Raw genomic sequence first — 22,307 nt, 5'->3', positions numbered from 1 at the left:
AAACAGCTGTATAGTTTTAAGTTTCCATTTCAAGAATCTAATCACAGTTTGGTTCTGCATAAATAAACGTTAACACCATAAAATTACCAAAGTATTTTACATTGAGAATGTATCTATACAACAGTTATAATTGTATAGAATTTAAAGAGCCTGGCTCATGTTTGACACATTTTTTGTAGCACTGAGGATTGAACCCAGGGGCATTCTACCTGTGAGCTATACTCTCAGCTCTATTTTATTTTTATTTCAAAACAGTGTCTCACTACGTAATGAGAGTCTTTCTACTTGCTGAGGCTATTCTCTAACCTGCAACCCTCCTGTCTCAGCCTTCCAAGTACTGGGATTATAAGTGTGTGAAGTACTGGGATTATAAGTGTGTGCCACTACACCTGGTGGTTTTATACATTTATACCATATACAAATAATGGATGAACTATATAAAAATATTATGAAGACTTTCATGATCTGAATATCCCCTTGATAGTCTTGAAAGGCAATGTCCCAATAAACTACACTTTGAACCTGAAACACTGTAGAGAAATACTCAAGAAATTATTAAATTGCTTTTCTTCCTTGCCTTTTCTAATATAAAACATAGTCTACTCCACCCAAGTCATTAATCCGCCTACAGAGGAGATTAGAATTCATTTCTGAAGTAGTAAAAAGAGTAAGATCAAGGTAATATTTAATTTCAGTCATGCAAAGTAGGAGTACACAGAAATAAAACATAATCCTGCAAACAGATATTATCTTGAGAGAAGATTTTAAATTCCCTTAGTTTCTTCCTGTATTGGCAGACTCCCTACTGACCACAGGGGATTAAGATTATAGAATTAACATAGGGAAGAAAGGAGCTCTCCCTGGGCCCTGAAGGCTTTCTTGGCATTGAGAAGGAGAAGTTTATGGTTTAAAGGCAAGAAAAGAGAACTGTGATAATATGAGAAGAAAGAAAAATGGGTCTCTTTAGATCCCATCTCTGATATTTGGCCTGGAAATCAGAGGACTTGGGTGAGTCAAAGAAAAGCTGGACAGCAAGAAAGTTCTTGCTAGGATACCCGTCAGCACCATGGGATGAGGCCAGCTTGCAGAAGCTGAGAAACAGTCTTAGCCTAGAAAGCTCAGCAATGCCAACAGTCAGCCAGGGCCTTGATGTCCACCCTCCCAGACTTGCTGAGTTGGAAGTTATTGAGCTTGGTATGGGCATACCTGATCATAGTAGGAGGACCCCACAGAAGACTCTGGGGCAGGATCCCAGACTGTGAGAACATGAGCTCATAGGACTGGCACTTCTGAGACCAGAGACACAAGGGCAGATGCTCAGAGAACACACTTGACTCCAAATGTAAAGTCTACAGCTATGGAGATATATAAATACACCTATGTCCCTATGCCTGAGAGGGAGGGTATAAAATTATCCCTGTTGAATGATTGGAGAAATTGGGTCTCAGAGAGGTTAAGTAAATTGCACAAAGTCACAGTTCTACATGGTGGATTTAAAATTTATACCAAAATTTTCTGGCCCTAAAGTCCCTGCTCTTAACTCTGGGCTATGGCTTCATGTGGCCAAGAATTTCTATGGAAACTTAAGAAAGAAGGAGTATTTCAGAACAGTCTATAATCTTGGGTAGAAGTGGTAGAGCTTGAAAAGTTACTTTCTGTAAGTAAAATAGGTGTCTGCTTCTCCTTCTTATAAGTAAGAAAAGATACAGAGAAAAGTTGAGAGGATTCAGAGAACAATGGAAAAAATGATTTCTTTTATACTATAGAACTAGAAAAGAAAAAAAGTTCTTAAAAGAGACTTTGGCCCTAAAGAACTCATTCTTATCTGATTGTCATTTCTTACAGATGTCAACAGAGCCAAATGCAATTAAATGCTGATGTTAGAAAAGAAAATTATTTCATGACTTTCTGGATTCTTCCATAACTTGTTGGACTATCACGTGGCAATCACCACTGTTCTTGGAGTCTTGTTTTATATTTTAAAATCTTATCACTTATTTTGAATAAAGTAAAGCCTCTTGTTAACCGAGACTTAGTTATAAAGTCAATGCCTAAAGCAAAAATCTGGTGCAGTCAAAATTCTCAATTCCCTTAAATCACCCTTAAAGCTTAAGATGTATGAATCAATGCTTACAGTAATACGTATTCACTCTTAGGATTGAGAAACCCTGAGGTACGCTAGATGCAGAAATAAAGGAAAAGTCTATATTGGAAATATCTGGGAGTTCTCTCCTTTCTTCCTTTAAAATAATTCTCAAGATCCTAGTGGGAATAGGGAAAGAATGGAGAATTTCAAAGTGTCCTTCTTGTTTCTTTTTTAGATTTTTATGTGGAACATAATTGAAATGGCATACATTCAAACTGTGCTTGGTACCCTCTTTTTGTGGTACTGAAGATGGAACCTCCCCAGTTACAAGTGTACACCACCATGCCCGGCCTCAAAGTGCCTTTTCTTGCCTGTAAGCTGAATTCCACTTTAAGAGTAAGCCATTATACATAGTACAGGGTGTGTTTTGTTGCTGTTTGAGAATTAAAGAAAAAATATGAAAGTGAAGCCTGGCATGGTGGCACACACTTGTAATCCCAGCATTTGGGAGGATGAGACAGGAGGATCACAGTTCTTGGACAGCCTCAGCTACTTAGTGAGGCCCTTTGCAACTCAGCGAGACCCTGTTTCAAAATAAAGAATAAAAATAGGGCTTTGGTGTGGTTCAGAGGTAGAATGCCTCTGGGTCCAATCCCCAGTACCACACACACAAAATATATATATATGAAAATATATATGATGGCAGACACAGAGTAAGTACTCAGAAAATATCTGCTAGCTATTATTTTAAACCTAATTCATCCAATGCCTCTTTTAAAAGTCTCTGAGAAGGACACGGCCACCTGCTGTCTGCCACTCATTCCAAGGGGCCTTTTCTCATGGCCCCACCAAAAAGCTGCCACTCTCATACCCTGGGGCCTTGTTCTCATCCCCATAGGAAGTAGATGCTAAAGCCACAAGGTCAGTAAATGTATATGTGGTGCTCCATTCCACTTCTGAATAAAAGTATTATTTCCTAATAGAATGGAAATAAATTGAAGAGCCGAACATTAAGAGATAGTGTGCCGAGGACAGAGATAACCCATAATTTGGAAGCAAAATAGTAAAAATTTTTTCAGAGTATTCTTTCTCAAATGGATCAAAGTGTTAGAAAAACATTTAATTATGAATTGCTTTATGTATCACACTTAATAAAACTATAACAGAAAGGAGATAAGTGATTTTGTTCCCACATTAGCTCAACAAATACACTTGTAGAATGCCTACAGGATGGTTGGCTATATGCTTTAAGGGAGCTTATCCTAAAACAATCCTAACGGGAATATTCTTTTTTTCACTGATGGGTCCTACTATACATTTTTATTTTTACACCTTTATCGGTGCATTATATTCTCACATCATAATGCAGTTCATGGTTATAGTCAAATACAGGCACAAAGCACTTGGTGGGCTTTCCCCTGACTCCCCACTCCCTCCTTCTTCATACAGGATATTGAGATTGACATTGGTCTTTTCACTTATGTGCATAATATCGGTGGAAATGTTTACTTCATTAAATCTTCTCAGCTCCACTCCTTTTCCCTAGACCACCTCCCTGGCTCCACTGAGGTTCCTCCTCCACTCTTCAAAGTCCCTCAAGTATCCCAATTACTCCCTAACTTGCACATGTGAGAGAAAATATATGACCCTTCATTTTCTGTGGCTGGCTAATCTCATTTAACCTAATGTGCTTTAGGTCTATTCATTTTTCTACAAATGACATAAATTTGTTATTGTTGATTGCTGAGTAGAATTTCATTGTGTGAATATCCCATAATTTTTGTAATGCATTCATCTGTTGGTAGACACCTAGGTTGGTTCCGTAATTTGGATAGCATAAATTTTGCTGCTATAAATACAAGTATGCATGCATTACTATAACATTCTGATTTCAGTCCCTTTGGAAGGATACACAGGAGTGGTATAGCTGGATCATACGGTGGATCCATTCCCAGATTTCTGAGGAATCTCCACACTTATCTCCATCATAATTTGCAATCCCACCAAGAGTGTAGAAGAGTTCTTATTTCCCCACATCTTCATCAGCATTTATTTTTGACTTCTTGATGATTGTTATTCTAATTGGGGTTAGATGGAATCTCAGTGTGGTTGTGGACACAGAAGAGCTAACCTACTCTTTAAAAGGAAGCCTCTTTCAAGATTGTTTGGCTGTGATTATCTAACCTATATGCAAAGCTCCTTTTTTTAGTTCCCATGTAGAATTTTCATTAGTGTTCCAGTACTGGGGATGGAACCCAGGGCATTCTACCTCCTATCTACACCCCAGCCCTATTTTTTATTCTTTATTTTGAAAGAGGTTCTCACTGAGTTGCAATGGGATTCACTAAGTAGCTGAGGCTGTCCGTGAGCCGAGATCCTCCTGTCTCAGCCCCCTGAATGCTGGGATTACAAGTGTGCACCACCACACTTACCTCCCATGTAGAATTTTTTTTTTTTTTTTTTTTTTTTGGTGGTACTGGGAGTGGAACCCAGGGGCTATACTCCACGACCTATTTTATACTTTATTTGGAAACAGAGTCTCATTAAGTTGCTGAGAGCCTCACTAAGTAGCTGAGGCTGGCTTTGAACCTGTGCGATCCTCCTGTCTCAGCCTCCCAGCGCTGGGATTACAAGCGTGCGCCACCACGCCCGGCCCTCCATATGGATTTTGACAAGGAATCTATGTTCCAATTCCAAAAGGAATCTAAGTATCATTACTCTCATCTAATCTACTATAAAAATAGAAGAGTGCCTTTCTACTTACCATATCTATAGGCAATCTGATACTCTGGATCCAGCTCGAAATAATCTCTTTGTTGTAAATACAGTACAGAGCAGGTTATTTCTGACAATAAGAACACTGTTATCCCCTCCCATTTGGAGTTAAAGTGGCTTCTTTAGTTTTTCTCTTCACATCCCCCTCTTTCTTCAAATCTTATATAAAGATTTTACAGCTGAATTGAAGAAAAAGCATATAAGCACAAGAAAACTATTTTTTCTTTCTGAATTCTATATCTTCTTTGTGATTTCATATGATAGCACTCAGATATTAGACGTAGAAGAAGATGAGGTCACCTCACTTTGGCCCTAATTTGGAAAAAAATAAGGAGTTGTTTGGATTTTGTTCTTTAAGAGGATAAAAAAAAAAACAACTTTCCTTTTTTTCCTTGTTAAGAACAGAATCCAAGGCAGACTGCACCAAATCAAACAGAGATGATATCAGGACATGGCACATTTTATTCTTATTCTTTTTAAAATATCTACAAGACTAATAATTTAAGCAAGAACCACAGGTCATGTAGCATTCTCTCATACTATGCTGTTTCAAAAAGATGCTTAATAAGTAATACTCTTAGCTTCTTGACTAATTAATTCGAAACGAATCAACATTAAACAACAAAACTACAGAACCTTGAAAATAACCAAGGACACAGAACTCAACTTGGCTTCTAATTAGAGCGCTTGATTCCACTACCTGCAGAGATTCAGATTTCCTCTGGGCTCAGTTTTTATAAAGACCAAAGTTTTAGTTTCCTTTCCTAAACATCACTTGAGATAACTTCTGGTGGCTCTCAGTCTTAATTTAAGTTCTTCCCAAGATTTCAAATCCAAGCCAGCCAGGGGCTACAGGAAAAGGTGATTTTCAGCTCCTAATGTTCATTGCCCCTCCCCCTAACTTGCCACCCAAGGTGTTTGCTGCTGGGCCCAGAGCCCCTGCCAGCCATGCAGGGCTTAGAAGTGTTAGGAAGGAAGGAGAGCTGTGTATAGCCATTAGCTCCTAATGCAGCTTTTGCCTCACCATCTGAAGAGCTGAGCAAACAGTGGAAAAGAGGGACTTTTAGATTGAAAGTGGCACATATGAAAAGCATTTTACTAATAAAGCATGAAGGAAGTTTAGGTAGTAATCAGTGCTTAGTTTTTCTGAGGCAAATCCACCTTAAAATTAAAACTAGACCCATTAAGTCGAAGTAGAGACAGACAGTGTCCATCAGCAATTTTTGGCTTTTCTTGACTAAATTAACCTAAATAATCTTTAGGATGATCTTAGAAATATCAACATGGAAATGTCCACTTAAAATACATAAAACACTATTGTCTTTCTTTTTCTTTCTTTTCTCTTTCTTTCTTTCTTTCTTTCTTTCTTTCTTTTTTTTTTTTTTTTGCAGTACTGGGGATGGAACTCAGGGGCTTTCGACCTCTGAGTTATAGCCACTGCCCTATTTTATTTTTTGTTTTGAAAAAGGGTCTCACTAAGTTGTGGAGGGCCTTGCTAAGTAGCTGAGGTTGGCCACAAACCTGCAATCTCCTGTCTCAGCCTCCCAAGTACTGGGACTACAAGTGTGAGCCACTACCCCCCGGCTCGGCTCTCATTTTCTTTTTCATTCAAAAAAAATTTATTGAAATCTATGGGGGAGTGGTGAGTTATCCCAGAGCAGCCCTCCCCCTCCCCCATGCCATTTTGGCATGGGGCTGTAACTATTTTCTGTTTTTCTATTTTCTTTTCTTTTTTTTAATTTTTTATTGGTGCACTGTATTCATACATCATAGTAGGATACAAAGAAAACTTTTGTAGACATACATGCACACATTGCCAGTCAACCCCCACCCGCTCCCCACCCCATTCCCTCCCCTTCCCTCCTTCCCATGCTTGGCTTAGTGGTTGACATCTAGTATTATAGCAATTTATCCAAAATTAAAAATGATAATCTCACATAACAGTTTCATTTGTCTGATACCAAGCTTTTGATAACATAAAGATAACATTTCAATATTTCTTTTTGCTTTCTTTCTTAGCAGAGAATATTTTTTTCTTTTTTTTTTTAGGTGAAACTATCATATATTTATATATTTATTTTTCAGAAAAAAATCTATCCTAATATGGAATATGGATTCTAGATACCCAAAATGATCTCGAAAAAGAACAAAGTTAGGAGATGTATATTTTCTGATTTCAAACCATATAAAGTTACAATAATTGAAACAGTGTAGTACTGTTCTAAAGGCAGATATATAAACTATTGGAGCTAAATAAAAGCCTAAAGCTAAATTCTTCCATATATTGTCAAGTTATTAATGACAAGGTTTCCACGAACATTTGGTGGAGGAAATAATAATCTTTTAACTAAATAATGTTGAAAAAATTAAAATTACATGAAAACATTTCAATATTTCTTTTTGTTTTCTTTCTTACCAGAGAATATTTTTTTTCTATTTTTTTAGGTGAAACTATCATATATTTATATATTTATCTTTCAGAAAAAAAATCTATCCTAATATGGAATATGGGCTCTAGATACCCAAAACGATCTTGAAAAAGAACAAAGCTAGAAGATATATATTTTCTGATTTCAAACCATATAAAGCTACAATAATTGAAACAGTGTAGTACTTTTCTAAAGGCAGATATATAAACCATTGGAGTTAAATAAAAGCCTAGAGCTAAATTCTTCCCTATATTGTCAAGTTATTAATGACAAGGTTTCCACGAACATTTGGTGGTGGAAATAATAATCTTTTAACTAAATATTGTTGAAAAATAATACTTACATGGAAAAGAATAAAATTGGACCCTTACCTAATCCCATATACAAATATTAACTCAAAATAGATAAAAGACCTAAATATAAATCTTAAGATTATAAACTTTTAGAAGAAAATCTGGGTCATAAAACCTCACAACATTGAAATTGGCAGTGATTTCTTGGATATGATTTCAATGGCACAGGCAACAGAAGAGTATACAAACTCCCTAAAAAATAAAAAAAAATTGTATATCCAAAGACAATGTAAACAGAGTTAAAAATTACTAATAGAATAGGATAAAATATTTCCAAATGCTATATCTGAAGGTATATTAATATTCCAACTAGACATCCTAAAAATTAACAATAAAGGCAAACAATACAATTTAGAGATAGGTAAAAGACTAACATAAATAATGAATCTCCACAGATAACCAATCTTAGTTGTCTGTTGGATGGAAAATCTTGTTTCTCTGGTTCTGGTGTGTGTTACCTATTTCTTCTTTGTAGTTAATCTCTTTGAGTATTTTATCTAGCGCTGGTTTTGAAGACATAAATTCCTTCAGTTTCTGTTTGTCATGGAAGCTTCTTATTTTCCATCTAATTTGATAGAAAGTTTTGCTGGGTAGGAAATTTTTGGCTGGAAGTTGTTTTCTTTCAGAGTTTGGAATATGTTACTCCAAGCCCTTCTGGCTCTCATGACTTGGTTTGGGAAGTCTGGAGTGATTCTAATTGGTTTGCCTCTGAATGTCACTTGGTCCTTTGTTTTTGTTGCCTTTAAGATTCTCTGCTTGGCTTCCACATTGGTCATTTTGACAATTATGTGGCGTGGGGATCCTCTTCTACGATCCTGTCTAAAGGGAGTTCTATAAGTTTCTTGGACCTGTGTATCAACCTCTTGCTCTTGGTTTGGAAAATTTTCTGCTATTACTTCCTTGAAGAGATTGTTGATCCCTTTGGTTTCACTTTCTTTTCCCTCCTCTATTCCAATTATTCTTAGGTTAGCTCTCTTAAAATGGGCCCATATTTCTTCAATGTCAGATTCCTGCTGTCGGATATTTTTTTCTAGGTTAGAAACTATGCATTCATTTTTGGAATGATCATCTTCTAAGAGTGAGATTCTGTTCTCCATGTGGTCTAATCGGTTGTTCATGCTTTGAATTGAGGCCTTTACTTCATTAATTGCATCCTTTATCTCTTTTTGGCTCTCTCTGAGTTCTTTTCGAAGCACCTCTATTATTTCTACAGTTATTTTCCTTATTTGATCTTCTAGAAATCTCTGATTTTTCTGTTTTATCGGGTTCTGATGTTGTGGGGTTGTGGGCATTCATTGCTCCAGTGTTATTCCTCTTTCCCATGATTTCGGATGTTTGTGCCTTCTCTGGGTTGTTCCCTTGGGTCACTATGACTTCACTTAAGGTGCTCTGGATCTCGAGTCTGTAGTATCTCAGACCCCACTACTCCTTTACTGGGTTGTATCACAGAGTCTCCGACCCAGGGAGTCGATAGAGGCTGCTTTAAACTATGGGGGGTGCCAGGTTGCACGTTCTCTTATGGTGTGATATCTCTGCCATCGCCACTCCCCCACTGGGTCAAGTCCCAGGGAGTACAGTACTGGGATTTCTCCTCTGTGGCCTGCAATTTGACTCACTGTTCTTGAGTACGCAGATGTAGCTGTACTGGACTCAGTGAATTCACTGCTGCTGCCGCCGGTGGCAATATGGTGCCGCTGCCACACCCTCAGCCATGAGACTGGCGTATTTTTTCTTCTCTGGTTGAGTTCCACTCTGAATCCCTGCAGCGTGTGCTGAGCTCAGCCACTGGGAGCTTTAGATGATTCCTGCGCCGAAAGATCCCGCCTGGCTGTTCCGCAGCTGCTCACCTCGGCTTGCTGTAGCCATCCGGTGAACTCGCCACTGCCGCCGGCAGTATGGCGCTGCTGCCGCGTCCTCTGGCGTGAGGCCAGTGTATCTCCTCTTTGGCTCTGAGCTCTGTTCTCAGTCTGCTTTCTCTCTGGAGCCTGGTGATTTTTTTGTTTCTCTGGTGATGGTGTTTTCTGGCTATGAAAGGCGCTGATTTTGTGGTAATGGAGATTGGTTGTTAGCGGGGCTCTTAAGCCCCGCTTTTCTCGGTCACCATCTTCCCTGTTTTTCTATTTTCTGTATTTCTATCTTTCTAATAAACTTCTTTAAATCTTAAAAAAAAAACAAAAAATGCTGGGCGTGGTGGTGCACGCTTGTAATCCCCGCACTTGGGTGGCAGAGACAGGAGGATCATGCGGGTTCAAAGCCAGCTGCACGTGCTGGCTTAGGAGACCCTGTTTCCAAATAAAAAAATGTAAAAATAGGTCTAGGAGCGTAGCCCAGAGGTAGAAGGGCTTCCAGGAACCCCAGTACCACCAAAAAAAAAAAAAAAAAAAAAAAAAAAAAAGAAAGAAAGAAAGAAAGAAAGAAATCTATGAACCATATACTCAGTATATAGTAAGGCTATAAAAATGAACAGAAGTATTTAAGTTATTTCAGAGTAACTAGTGTAATATTAAATGCATATATGTAATGGCAAAATAATGGCTTGCACTTAGTGTTTAGCTATTCTATGTACTAGCCATATATTAACTTAGTTTGACACTATGATGATCCTTTGAGAAACATATATTCAGTATTTCCATTTTATGGGTATAAAAAGAATTCAGGTGCACAGGGAAGTTAAAGTTACTGATGAAGCTCGTATAGCTAATAAATGTCAGAGACCAGATTCATACCAGCCTGGCTCTAAAATCCACTAGGTTATCTTAGCAAAGTTCCTTGCTAACAAACGTTTCTAGATTTTCACTTAATATCCTACAATCCCATTTATTTTATACTCCTACTGTACCTTAAAATATTTTGTACAATTTATCACCAATGATAATTATTATTATTAAAAGATGCTCTCTGATGTAGACAAGGATTATAAGACCTATTTTAGAAGACAAAGCTCAAGCTTAAGATGTAAATTGATTTTGTTCTAATGGCCATTCATTCAACCAAGAAAAATTTTGACCCCTAGGTGGCATACAAAGGTGACTAAGAAATAATCTCTAAGGAGCACAGAGAAATAGTATGGGATAAGAAATCAGTCATCAATGCTGCCTGGAGACTTATTAGAGAAGGTACTGTGTTGGACAAGTCTTTTGACACAGCTCTACCCCTCTCAGATATGCCACAGAGACTGAGCGTGAAATCTGTGTTTCTTGTGTATTAAGATAATTGAGCTCTCCTCTCATTGATCTCATCCCAATTACCTTGCACAAATAGAATCTCCTATGAACAGTGTAGTGTGGCATAGAGTTTGTGACATTTTACTGTTCTCAATAGTTCAAATAATTATCAAGTATCTGCTAACTAAGGCACTAAGTGTTCTGGTGAATACAAAATGAAAGGAACACGTTTCTTGCCCCCAAGGAACTTTACTTTTGCAAAGGAAAGTATATTTATCCGGAAATTAGTATAATTAAAGGCTGAATATGTTTCCTGACAATAGAGAGACACAACAGTCTAAAATAGAAAGGAAGCCAGTCTGCACAGGAGGGAAGCCAATGAATGCATTCATGACTTACAAGTCCACTGAGAGCTTTACTCTAAAAATCTCTCGTGAGTGACAATAAAATTGAATGTCTTGATTACTAGACTACTAAATATAGACTGAGTTGTGGACCCTCACAAAAAATATAGGGTGTTAGAGACATTCCTTCTTTTCTATTATTTTTTATATATTTAATATTTTATGCTGATGGTTTATAATATTTATCAAGTATTTGCTATGGTTTATATTTATTTTTTTATTTTTTGGTGGAACTTCTACCTTCTACCTCCTGGCTACACTCCCAGACCTATTTTTATGCTTTTTTATTTGGAAATAGGGTCTCTTAAGCCAGCCCACACAGCTGGCTTTGAACCTGTGTCATCCTCCTGTCTCCGCCTCCCAAGCGCAGGGATTACAAGTGTCGGCCACCACGCCTGGCTTTTTGCTATGGCTTAAAGAGCCTGACCCCTGAGCTCTAAAAACCAAAGGTCACTAAACCTTATAGTCATCATTCTCTCAGAAGGAGAATAAATTAAGAAATCACCTGCTTCTCATGGTAAGCCTTATCGTAACTTTTTCAGGCCCTTAAACATCCCTGCATATTTATGGGCATATTTAACATAAAAGATAAACTCTCTGATAGGGTATTGAAGATCTTCCTGACTCCCTGATGTACTTGTCTGCTTTTGTCTCTCATCATTCTGAGCTTACACTCTGTTTTTCAGGCAAAATGATTCATCTTAGCATTTCCAAACATGGCACAGGTTTGCACCCCCGTGTGTGTGTGTGTGTGTGTGTGTGTGTGTGTGTGTGTGTGTGCATTGTGTGTAGTATGGGGATTGAACCCAGGGGCACTTTACCTCCCTACTGCCTACTTGACTACCTCCCTACCTCCCTACACGACTACATCCCTAACACTTTTAATTTATTTTTATTTAATTTATTTTTTATTTTTTGTGGTACTGGGGATGGAACCCAAAGGCATTCTACCTTCAAGCCTTATTTTTTTTTTTATTTTTCATTTTGAACCAGGGTCTCACTGAGTTGCAAAGAGCCTCACTAAGTAGCTGGGGCTGTCTGCGAACTGTGATCCTCCTGTCTCAGCCTCCCAAATACTGGGATTACAAGTGTGAGCCACCATGCCTGACTCACTTCTTATTTTTTGTTAAGAAACAGGGTCTCATTAGGTTGCTGAAAGTTTTGGTAAGTTGCTGAGGCCAGTCTTGAACCTGTGGTCTTTCTATCTGAGCCTCCCAAGTACTAGGATTACAGGATTACAGGTGTGTACCACCATGTCTTCTCTCCCTATTCTTTATACCCATCTTTCCTAAGTCAGCAGTGGTTACCTTCTCTGGAGACACCTTTCTTGACATTTGTCTCCCTGGGCCACATAGGAAGTTTCTGCTTCATGTTCCCTACTACTGTGGTGTAACCATTAGGCCCCATCGCCTCCCACTCCATTCCTTTGCTTCTTTCAAATGGGACTGACAGGGTCTGGAAGGCAGGGGCTGTACCTGTCACTAGTTTAGCTCAGGCACCCAGCTGATGCCTGGCATGATACGTGTAAGAAGGGAAGAAGGAAATGAGTTGCTTTAGTTGTTTGGAATAGGAGAGAAAAAGAAGTTCTTCTGGAAAAGAAGAATCTGAGGCAGGGTGCTAACAAATTATGAAACTGAAAGTAATTATATTTTTTGATATCTCATAACAATACGTTTATTTTCTTGAGTGTATTTATATCACCTTAATAAATTCCTTTTGGATAACAATTTGTCTCCTACTTAAACATGTTTCCTCTTTCAATAGGTACAAGTGGACCATTTTAAGTTCATTGTTTTCCACATGTGGGTTTAAAATATGTTTATTTTAAAAATGGTGAAGTGATGAATACATAAATAAAAATGTATACCAAACTCCATACTTGATTATTTTGTTGTCATACAAAACAATGCTGTTTCTATACGCTTTACTATTTTGCAGCACTGTCAAATATCTTGAAAAAGCAACATTATCTCTTTAAAAGATAATAAATTTTCAACCACGGCAGCAGAAACAGTGGAAGCTGAAGCATTCTATTTCATAGTCCTTTCTGCGGGCTCCTTTGGCTGCCCCAACTTTTGCCTCATCTTTCATTTCAGACAGACCACCCAAAAGCAAACCATGTTTATAAAATAGACTTGGCCTCAGTCTCCTCTGTTTTCTCTAGTGAAATGTGTCGGGAACAGAAGGCATGGTACAGGAAACTTTATGACCTTCAGCTGGGTTTTATAGCTTTAAGATCCATCATAGCTGCAATACGATCACAAGCTCATGCCCTTCTGTTCTTGAAACATGTATTTATTTCTGTTTGATTCAAACTACATTTCCTAAACAATGATAAATTGTTTCTGGATGAACAATCGATATTAAACACAGCTGTTTTTCATAAACATGCTAGAAATAAAAAAGATAATCTATAATTTATAATTGTGAAGGATAAAAAGTAGGGGAGCCAGGCATGGTGGCACATACTGGTAATCCCAGTACTTGGGAGGCTGAGACAGGAGAAGGGCAGGTTCAAAGCCAGCCTCAGCTACTTAGTGAGGCCCTTCACAACTTAGTGAGAATGTGTTTAAAAATAAAGAATACAAACAGGGTTGGGGTGTAGTTCAGAGGTAAAATGCCCCTGGGTTCAATCTACAATACAGAAAAAAATTGGGAGAAATCAAGAATAATTTCAATAATAGGTGCTATGTTCATATTTCATGGCAGGTCCTCATATCACATAGAGCCATCTGGTAATCAGGGGGACTTTTCTCCAGTTAGTTCTCATTCATTTACTGTTGATCAAATCTTACTTGTACTTGCTGCTAAATGATTTAACAAACACTTTAACCAAATGCTGTGGGAAACTTCCCCCAAAAGTACAACCTAGAGTAAGGAGGCTCTAGCGCGTGAACCCAGTGCAACATCCCCAACAGGGTGTCTCAGCATCGCCCCCTGCTGCTCATCCAGCTTCCAAAAGCCACATCTCAAGGCCGGAGCTGCTCCTAATCCTCTCTGTGAGGAGATTCATGGCTTTGTGTGATCATCCTCCACCCAGATCCAAACTAAAGGGGAATCATTCATGCTCCTAGAGCCACGGGCATAGACAATGGGGGAGCTTTGTCAGTGTGGACAATTAGATGATAATTACATTTCATTAAACTTCACAGATTAGAAAATATACTGATTGTTTCTGTTTTGTTCTCTGCTGTATCCCCAGCATTTAGAACAATGCCTGACACTCAGCAGTTGCTCAACAAATATGTACTATATAAGTAAATATCTAAAGTACAAGGGTAATTATTCTCATGAATTTAACTCATAAATACAAGGACTTATTTAACCATATCTAGAACAGGTAGAGAGAAGAATGAGTGAAAATGAAAGAAAAACCAGAAAAAGGGGATTTCTAGATGATTATGATCATAAACATATGATAAACTCTGGATAAAAAATATATATGTGTGTGTATATATATATATATATATATGTATACACATACAAATAAATATAGTTAGTAATCTACTCTGCAGATAAATTTTGACATTGTTCCCTTTCTACTTTAACACAATTTTTAAAAAGTAGAACATATATATTTGGCACGAGGGATTGAACCCAGCAGCATTCTACCTTTGGGCTACACCTATAGTCTGTTTTTCATTTTTTATATTTTGAAACAGGGTCTCACTAAGTTGCTGAGGCTGGCCATGAACCTGTGATACTTCTGTCTTGGCTTCCCAAATACTGGGATTATAGGTGTGTACCACCATACCTGGCTAGAAAGTATATTTTGTAAGTCCTGTCTTTTTTCAATTTTTACTAAGCAGCTATGCTATCCCATGTACTCATCTATATCTCATCCATGACACTTGTATATTTTTTCACACTTGTGTTCAACATAGAAATTAAAAAAGAATATTGATCTAGTTTCAACAAATGTAAAAGAAGATGTTTTTTGGTAAAAAAAAATGTAATTCCACTTATCAAGCATAGAATTTTTTGTTGCAGAAAGTATGTTTTATTAAAGCATTGACTTCCTCTTTCTGTCCCAGTATTAGCATTCAGCTTTGTTGAGAAAGTCCTTCATGGGTCCATGATGCTCTAACACATCTTTCTTATATGCCAAGAATGCATGCCCATGACCCTTCTTTCTCATGACCATTTTTCAGGGCTGCATCTGTAGCTAGCAACTTGCAGAGCTTTGGGAATGTCTCTCCCAAACAAGGAGCAGGCCTGCTCATTGCTTGCTATAAAATAACGACTTCCCCAAGCTGAGGGTTCCTATCCTGAATACCACTCTCTGAAGGTACAGGCGTCCATCCGTGGGAACGGGGGCTTGGAGAACTGATGTGGCATCACTTAGCAACTGCTTTAGCTATAGTGAGTTTTTCAACTCTGACGTGGAAGTCATGTGTCTTCTGTCAGCACCCATGAAACAGTGACAAATTATTGTTAGCTTGAAAGTAAGGTAAAGCTTCAGACTCGCCATAATTCTTGAGAGCATGACTTTATCTAAGAATAGGATTGTTCGGAATTTTAAAACTCCCTTAAGATACAAGAAAGTAAATTTTCAAAAAGAAAATTCATTACTTTGGAGATAAATAATTGATAGTGAAAAACTGAAACTAACCCTTCATTAGTATAAATAGAACTTTTAGCCTAGGAGAAATATATTTCAGGTATTTTGAAATTATATTATTATTATTATTATTATTATCATTATTATTGTTATTATTTTGCAGGTCTGGGGATGGAATCCGGGGGCATTCGACCTCTAAGCTAAACCCCCTGCCCTATTTTTTATTCTTGATTTTGAAACCAGGTCTCACTGAGTTGCAGAGGGCCTCACTAAGCAGCTGAGGCTGTCTGTGAACCGCAGTCCTCCAATCTCAGCCTCCCGAATGCTGGGATTACAAGCGTGCGCCACCATGCTGGGCTAATTATATTAATTTTAAAAATTTATTTATTTATTTATTTATGAATGTTATGCCAAAGATTGGGCAAAGGTATATTGTATAAAATCTTAGTGGTGAGATTTAGAGTTGTCACAATATAAACAAAAAAGAAAAATAATCATTTAAAAGTCATGAGAGAAGCCAAGAGTGGTGGCACATACCTATAATCTCAGTATTTAGGTGGCTGAGACAGAAGGATCACAGGTTCAAGGACAGCCTCAGAAAGTAGTGAGACTCTCATTAACCTAGTGAAATTCTTTTTCAAAATAAAAACAAACTAGGGCTAGGGGTATAGCTTGGAGGTAGAATGCCCCTGGGTTCAGTCTCCAGTAACAACTATATATATATATATATTGAGAGGAGGCTATATTGATATATATATGTGTATATATATGTATATATATATATTTATATTTATCACATGAGAGGAATTTCTTTACCTAAAAAGACTTACCCACTAAATGATTTTATCACTTACTGCTTCTTAATAATATAGTGAAGAATTCATCTCAAGACTCATGATTAAATATCCACTTTCCAAACTCCAGCTTCTATTTTTGCCACGGTAAAAGTACCTATTGCCTTTCACATTAAATTCTTAGCTTTGAAGATGGAAATTATTTCCTTGATGCTTTAGAAGGGGAGAAGAAGTTCTAAATCTTTTTGAGTGCCACTTGGCTGTAGAAAATGCTATACTATGGATAAACCCCAGGTGAATGAATTATCATAATTTGAATACTTAGCATGCCATGGCATTCCAACCATGAAGCAGTGAATCTAGAAATCAAAAGACTATGGAGTTAAGAAACGAGAATTTTGTTCTCCAGATTTTACTTGTATTATTGCATAAGTTTGAGAAAATAGCCACTCTTCTCTCATTCCCCTCCTGCTCCTTCCTTTTCTTTGACTTTTACTACAGGTATTCCTTCTTGTCAGGGCCCAGGAATAATGTTGCAAGAAATATCTCCCTGGCAAAGCACAAAATAATGAGACCCGAGAAAGTAAGAGAATGAAAATGTTAAAGGGGAGGAAGTATACATTTTACAAGACTATAAACTATAGGCTTTGTACTAGAAGCATTGTCCTGTGGCAACATATTGTATAGCTGTTTTCCTTAGAAACAATAACTGACTTGTAGATAGCCTATTCTTTTGGTAGGTTAAACATGTGATAGAAATTAAAGCTAAAGAGAAATATAATTAACATTTAATATCTACTTTGCTCAGTATCTCCAATAATATGTCATAATTATTTCTTCTCTTAAACAAGCAAAATTGCCAGGTGTGGTGGCATATACTTGTAATCCCAGAATTTGGGAGGATTGTGGTTCAAGGATAGCCTCAGCTACTTAATAAGGCCCTTTGCAACTCAGTGAGACCCTGTTTCAAAATAAAAAATAAAAAATAGGACTGGGTTATAGCTTGGAGATAGAAGGTTCCTGGCTTTCATCCCCAGTACCACATACACATAAAAAAAGAAAAATAGCAAAATCCCGTACAATAAATATTTTTAACTTCTTTTCTAAAAACTTAACACCTCTATTTTAGGATTTTTCTTTCCATCTTCTCAAAAGTTTATTAGTAAAGAACTTCAAAATGAAGTCACTATTTGTAGGTTATTGTACTGAGAGTCCCAAAGCTGTCATTTTAGATCACAATGTATGTATGTAAGCTTCTAGGAGTTTCCTCATTTACTACCTGTCACACTGGCTATTTTTAAATCAATGAAAATAAACAAATGAATAAATAAATAAATCAGTAAAATTTAACTTATTCAATAATTCTAATATATCAAGTTGAAGGTATATATCAGGTTGAAGGTGTTAAAGTCAGATATAGAATGTCCCCTGAAGAGCTCAGGGTTGATAGAGTTCAGCCATGAGGGGTTGTAATGTTATCAGTAGACAGTGAGATTTATCTGGGTGGTAACCTAGGTTGGTGGGGTGTGGGTGAGGTGAGTCCCTGCGGGTGTGGCCTTAGGGACTGTGCTTGTGTCTTTGAATCTCCTTGTTTGCTCTCTGCTTTGGCCTCCCCTGATGTGAGAATGGAGCTTTGCATGCTTGGTCCTGTCATCCCCATATCTATCTATCTATCTATCTATCTATCTCTCTCTCTCTCTCTCTCTCTCTCTCTCTCTCTCTCCTCTGACTTCTTTCTTTTTCCTCTTTCTCCTCTCTCTTCTTTCTCCCTCTTCTCCTCTCTTTTCTTCACCTCTCTCTTTTCTCTGATCTCTCTTTTATCTCCTTCTCTTCCCTCTCTCCCTCCTCCTCTTCATATCGCTCACGCGTTCTCTCTCTCTCTCTCTCTCTCTCTCTCTTTCTCTCTCTCTCTCTCTCTCTCTCTCTCTCTCTCTCTCTCTCTTTCTCTCTCTCTCTCTCCCCCTCCCTCTCCCTCCCTCTCTCCCTCTCTCTCTCTCTCTCTCTCTCTCTCTCTCTCTCTCTCTCTCTTTCTCTCTCTGCTTTGCTCCATCATGTCCTGAGCTTCAGACTCTGGCCTCACATGGACTGAACCCAGAATCTCCAAAATAACTGTGAGCAAGTAAATCTTCCTTCCTTTAACTTGCGAGGTCAGTATTTGGGATTATAGTAGTGATGAAAATATTGACTGAGATAACTGGTAAAGGTAGAAATTTTTTCAGTAAGATCACCAGTCTTATCTACTAAGCTTTGCTCAAGTGATGTAAACAGGTAAACTCAAGAGAAACCTTGTTAGAATCACTATTAAATGAATCAATTAGGAGAAGCAGAGCACTTCTCAAACTCAAGACCTGGAGATGGTCCATAAAAAGATTTCCCTTTGGCTGACATTTCAAAGCAAGACCAATGTACAGTGATCAGGAGAGGCACTATTTTGGCCCTATAATTTACATACAGAAGGCTTGCAATATTCAAGTATTTCTACCTGATAAATGAAAGAGGATTAAAAAAACAAAGACATTTTGGTGAATTTTTAAAAATCCTCAATATACTTTATGATAATTCCCTTTCTCAATGAGAAATATCTAATAAGAGCACTAGTGTCACCCACAAACAGACCTATGACAGCTCTTAAATAAAACCCTCATGAAGTTATTTTTTAAAGTAACCCTTTACATGTCAAAGAAAGGCAATTATTGGTTTTTAGAACCAAATAATGGCCACAATAGGGATATATTCTGAAAACTCATTTTTGCTTCTATCCATTTTTAAATTCTACCTGGAATCTAACTTCAGTGATGAGCTCCAGCCTATTAAAGTCATGAGTCTCTTATGACTCTGTGTGAACATCTAAAATTAGCATCTTGACTTCATACTGACCTTGTTAGCACTGTTAAAAAAGTCATTTGCCTTCTTTAACCAGATTTTTCTTTCCACCATGATTTGACCAAACTCTTCTTGAAGCTTATCTAGTTTCTGGTTAGAGAGCTGCAGATGTTCTTTCTCCGCATAGTCTTTTGACAGCAAAATCCCCAACGCCTCACTCTTCAGCTTCTCAACAGCAGAATTCCATTCCTACAAGAGAACACTCCCTTTAGTTACTGCACTATGCAGTGATGCCAAAAGTTAGGAGCATACAACCCAGGACAGAGCCCTCACCAAAACCCAACCGTACTAGCATGCTGATCTCAGACTTCCAGGCTTCAGAACTGTGAGAAATACATTTCTATCATTTATAAACCACCCTGTCTATATTACTCTGTTACACCTGCATTCAATCTAAGACATTCCCCTTTGTAATATCTGATCAAATTCAGAGAACCTTACATGTGTTAAATGTATCAGAAATTTGTCATATGTTCAAATCATTAAAGTATAATAAATGCTGTATTAATAAATGTTACACTGTAGGTTTGAGTAGCAAAATATAGCTGACATAGAAAAATATGTGGGGAAAAGACTAAAAGGAAAGAAAAGATGAAAGTAAAATATGTAACAGAGTTGAGGTAAGTGACTCATGGATCACCCAGTTCCCTCGAATACAGATCACTTCCATTTCTGTGACCTTCACCAGAAAACACCCAACATACAATCAATAGTATTTTTAAATCTCCAGCTTACTTTCTCAGTTTTATTCATTTAAGTCTAAACACAGTTTAGTCTCCCTGTCAATGTAGGCAAATGTATATACAATAAGAAGAGAAAGCACATATCTATGGCTGTTGTTTTTATGTCTATTTGTACACAGGACTGAAACTAAGATGTGATATTCATCACAAAATTAATAGTTGTTAGCGTTATTTCCTTTTTTCTGACCCCAGTTGCCTCTTAATGCTTCATTCTTAATTATATGTAAACATTTCAGAAAAAGAAGAGAGGTGGCATTTTACTTTATACTGTGTGAGGATGAGACAATAACCCATAGAGAAGAAAGAAAATCAGAGTTGACATAAACCCAACACTAATACACAGTTAATTTTTTGAGAAATTCAAGTTTCTTACAAAAGGACTAAGGCCTGATTTAGTTTCATGTTTATCTCTAACACAGAAGTATTGTTAGTGAATTTTCTGGTATCCATTTCAGCTGTGATTGAGTGGTAATCATAACTATTTGTTAAAGCATGGGAAATTTAGCATTAGATTTTAAAACTTCCAGTCTGGCTCCACCTTGTCTTGTCCCCCCCCCTTATTATTAAGTTATATTATAATGTATAAAGTAACTATAAGTTTAGCTCAATTTACCATTACTATTTCCATTCATTTCACAAGACATCCTAAGTACTATGTATATTGCACTTTGCTTGGATAGATATCTTGGGGAATATAAAGAAAGAATAAACTTCATTTCTTTTATTTAATAATGTATAATCTGCTATTTTGTATAACTTTTCTATATGCTTACATTATAAAATACATTAAATATATGCTAGCCTATAAGCACCTATACCCACAACTGATAGTATTTTATATAACAATTAACATTATTTAAAATACTAGTGTAGAAATTATACACATTATCTTGTGAGGTCCATAGAACCTGTTCTAGTATTTGTGAAAGAGAAAAATATCTTGATCAGTAAATACAATAAGGCAGGCAGATGAAGGATTAACATTTTTCTAAGCACCTGCTATAAAATTGTGCCTTATAATATACTACTCAAAAATCCTTGGACTAGACATTATTTTTTCCAGTATTTACATAGGGTCAAAGAAATATGTTCCTCAAGGTTACATACCAAATGGGTGGCAATCCCAGGACTGCCTCACAGGTCCTGAGTATCATGCTACCTTCCAGGGAATTGAGACTTCAAAATCTCTGTATTCCCCAGTGAATGCAAAAACAATACTCTTAGATATTGATGTACACTATGTGAGTTCTCAAGAACTTTCATTTTTTAAAGGCCTTTGTGTCCCCACTTAAAATTCATAGGCAACGTCATTCTTTCATAAACCACTGTAAATATCCCTTCCACTTAAAAAAACATTACCTTATTGGTAGTTAGTAGATGTTTTTAAGCAGTAGTATGATTTCTGGCACATAATTGACACTTGCTAAATATTAGTCTCACTTTCCTTCCCCTCCATCTTACCATGGTTCATTAGCACCCCCAAATTTTATAAATTTATATTTATAAATATTCCTTTTTTCCAGTCCTGAGTTTGATGGTTTCTCAAAATGTTATTGGTCAGTATGATGGACTGATTAGTGTTATACGATATAAACCCAGGTCTCTTAGTACTTCTCAGAGTATCTAATAGCGGATATGACTTAAAACTCTCCAAGCTCTCTTGATTAAGAAACCTTTTGTTTTTTAATCATCTTAGTAGACAAGGGCCTGGTGAAAACAGTCTTGGGAAATCCTGCTCTTTGGCTCAGAGTCCCAGAATCACACTACCTGTTCCACTGCCAACCCCAGGCTTTTGCTTTTTTTTTTTTTTAAATCCTGTTCTTTCAGCTATGCAATCACTCCATCTCCTCTTTTTTGTACCATTTGTTGTTCTTCTTCTGTCTGTTGAGATCTGTGGGGCATTAGATCCTGATGAACTCATGAGAAGAAATGCTTAATATATGAGGATGCAAAATAAATAAGCAATTAAAAATATATCATTGACCAGAAGCTTCTTTGATTAGGAGGGAAAATCACTTAACAGATATGGAGAACCTAGGAAATGCTCAGAAAGCTGTGGAGGGAGAAAACACAGAAGAAATCAGTACATGGAGGCTTATGGTCACCGTGTGTTCA

General features: G+C 37.2%; 1 protein-coding gene across 1 annotated transcript in view; it reads right to left on the bottom strand.

Moving 5' to 3' along the window:
• CCDC141 (coiled-coil domain containing 141) overlaps positions 1-22,307 on the bottom strand; it is a gene marked incomplete at both ends in the record, with an annotated part of 200,424 nt that overhangs the window by 79,039 nt on the left and 99,078 nt on the right. The window contains one exon of the mRNA XM_080689625.1: positions 19,444-19,638. Within this exon, the coding sequence (XP_080545751.1) occupies positions 19,444-19,638 (195 nt within the window). The remainder of the gene's footprint in view (positions 1-19,443; positions 19,639-22,307) is intronic.

This window comes from Muscardinus avellanarius (genome assembly GCF_963383645.1).
Source record: "Muscardinus avellanarius genome assembly, chromosome: 2".
In the NCBI taxonomy this organism is placed as follows: Eukaryota; Metazoa; Chordata; class Mammalia; order Rodentia; family Gliridae; genus Muscardinus; species Muscardinus avellanarius.
This window is presented reverse-complemented; position numbering and strand designations above follow the sequence as displayed.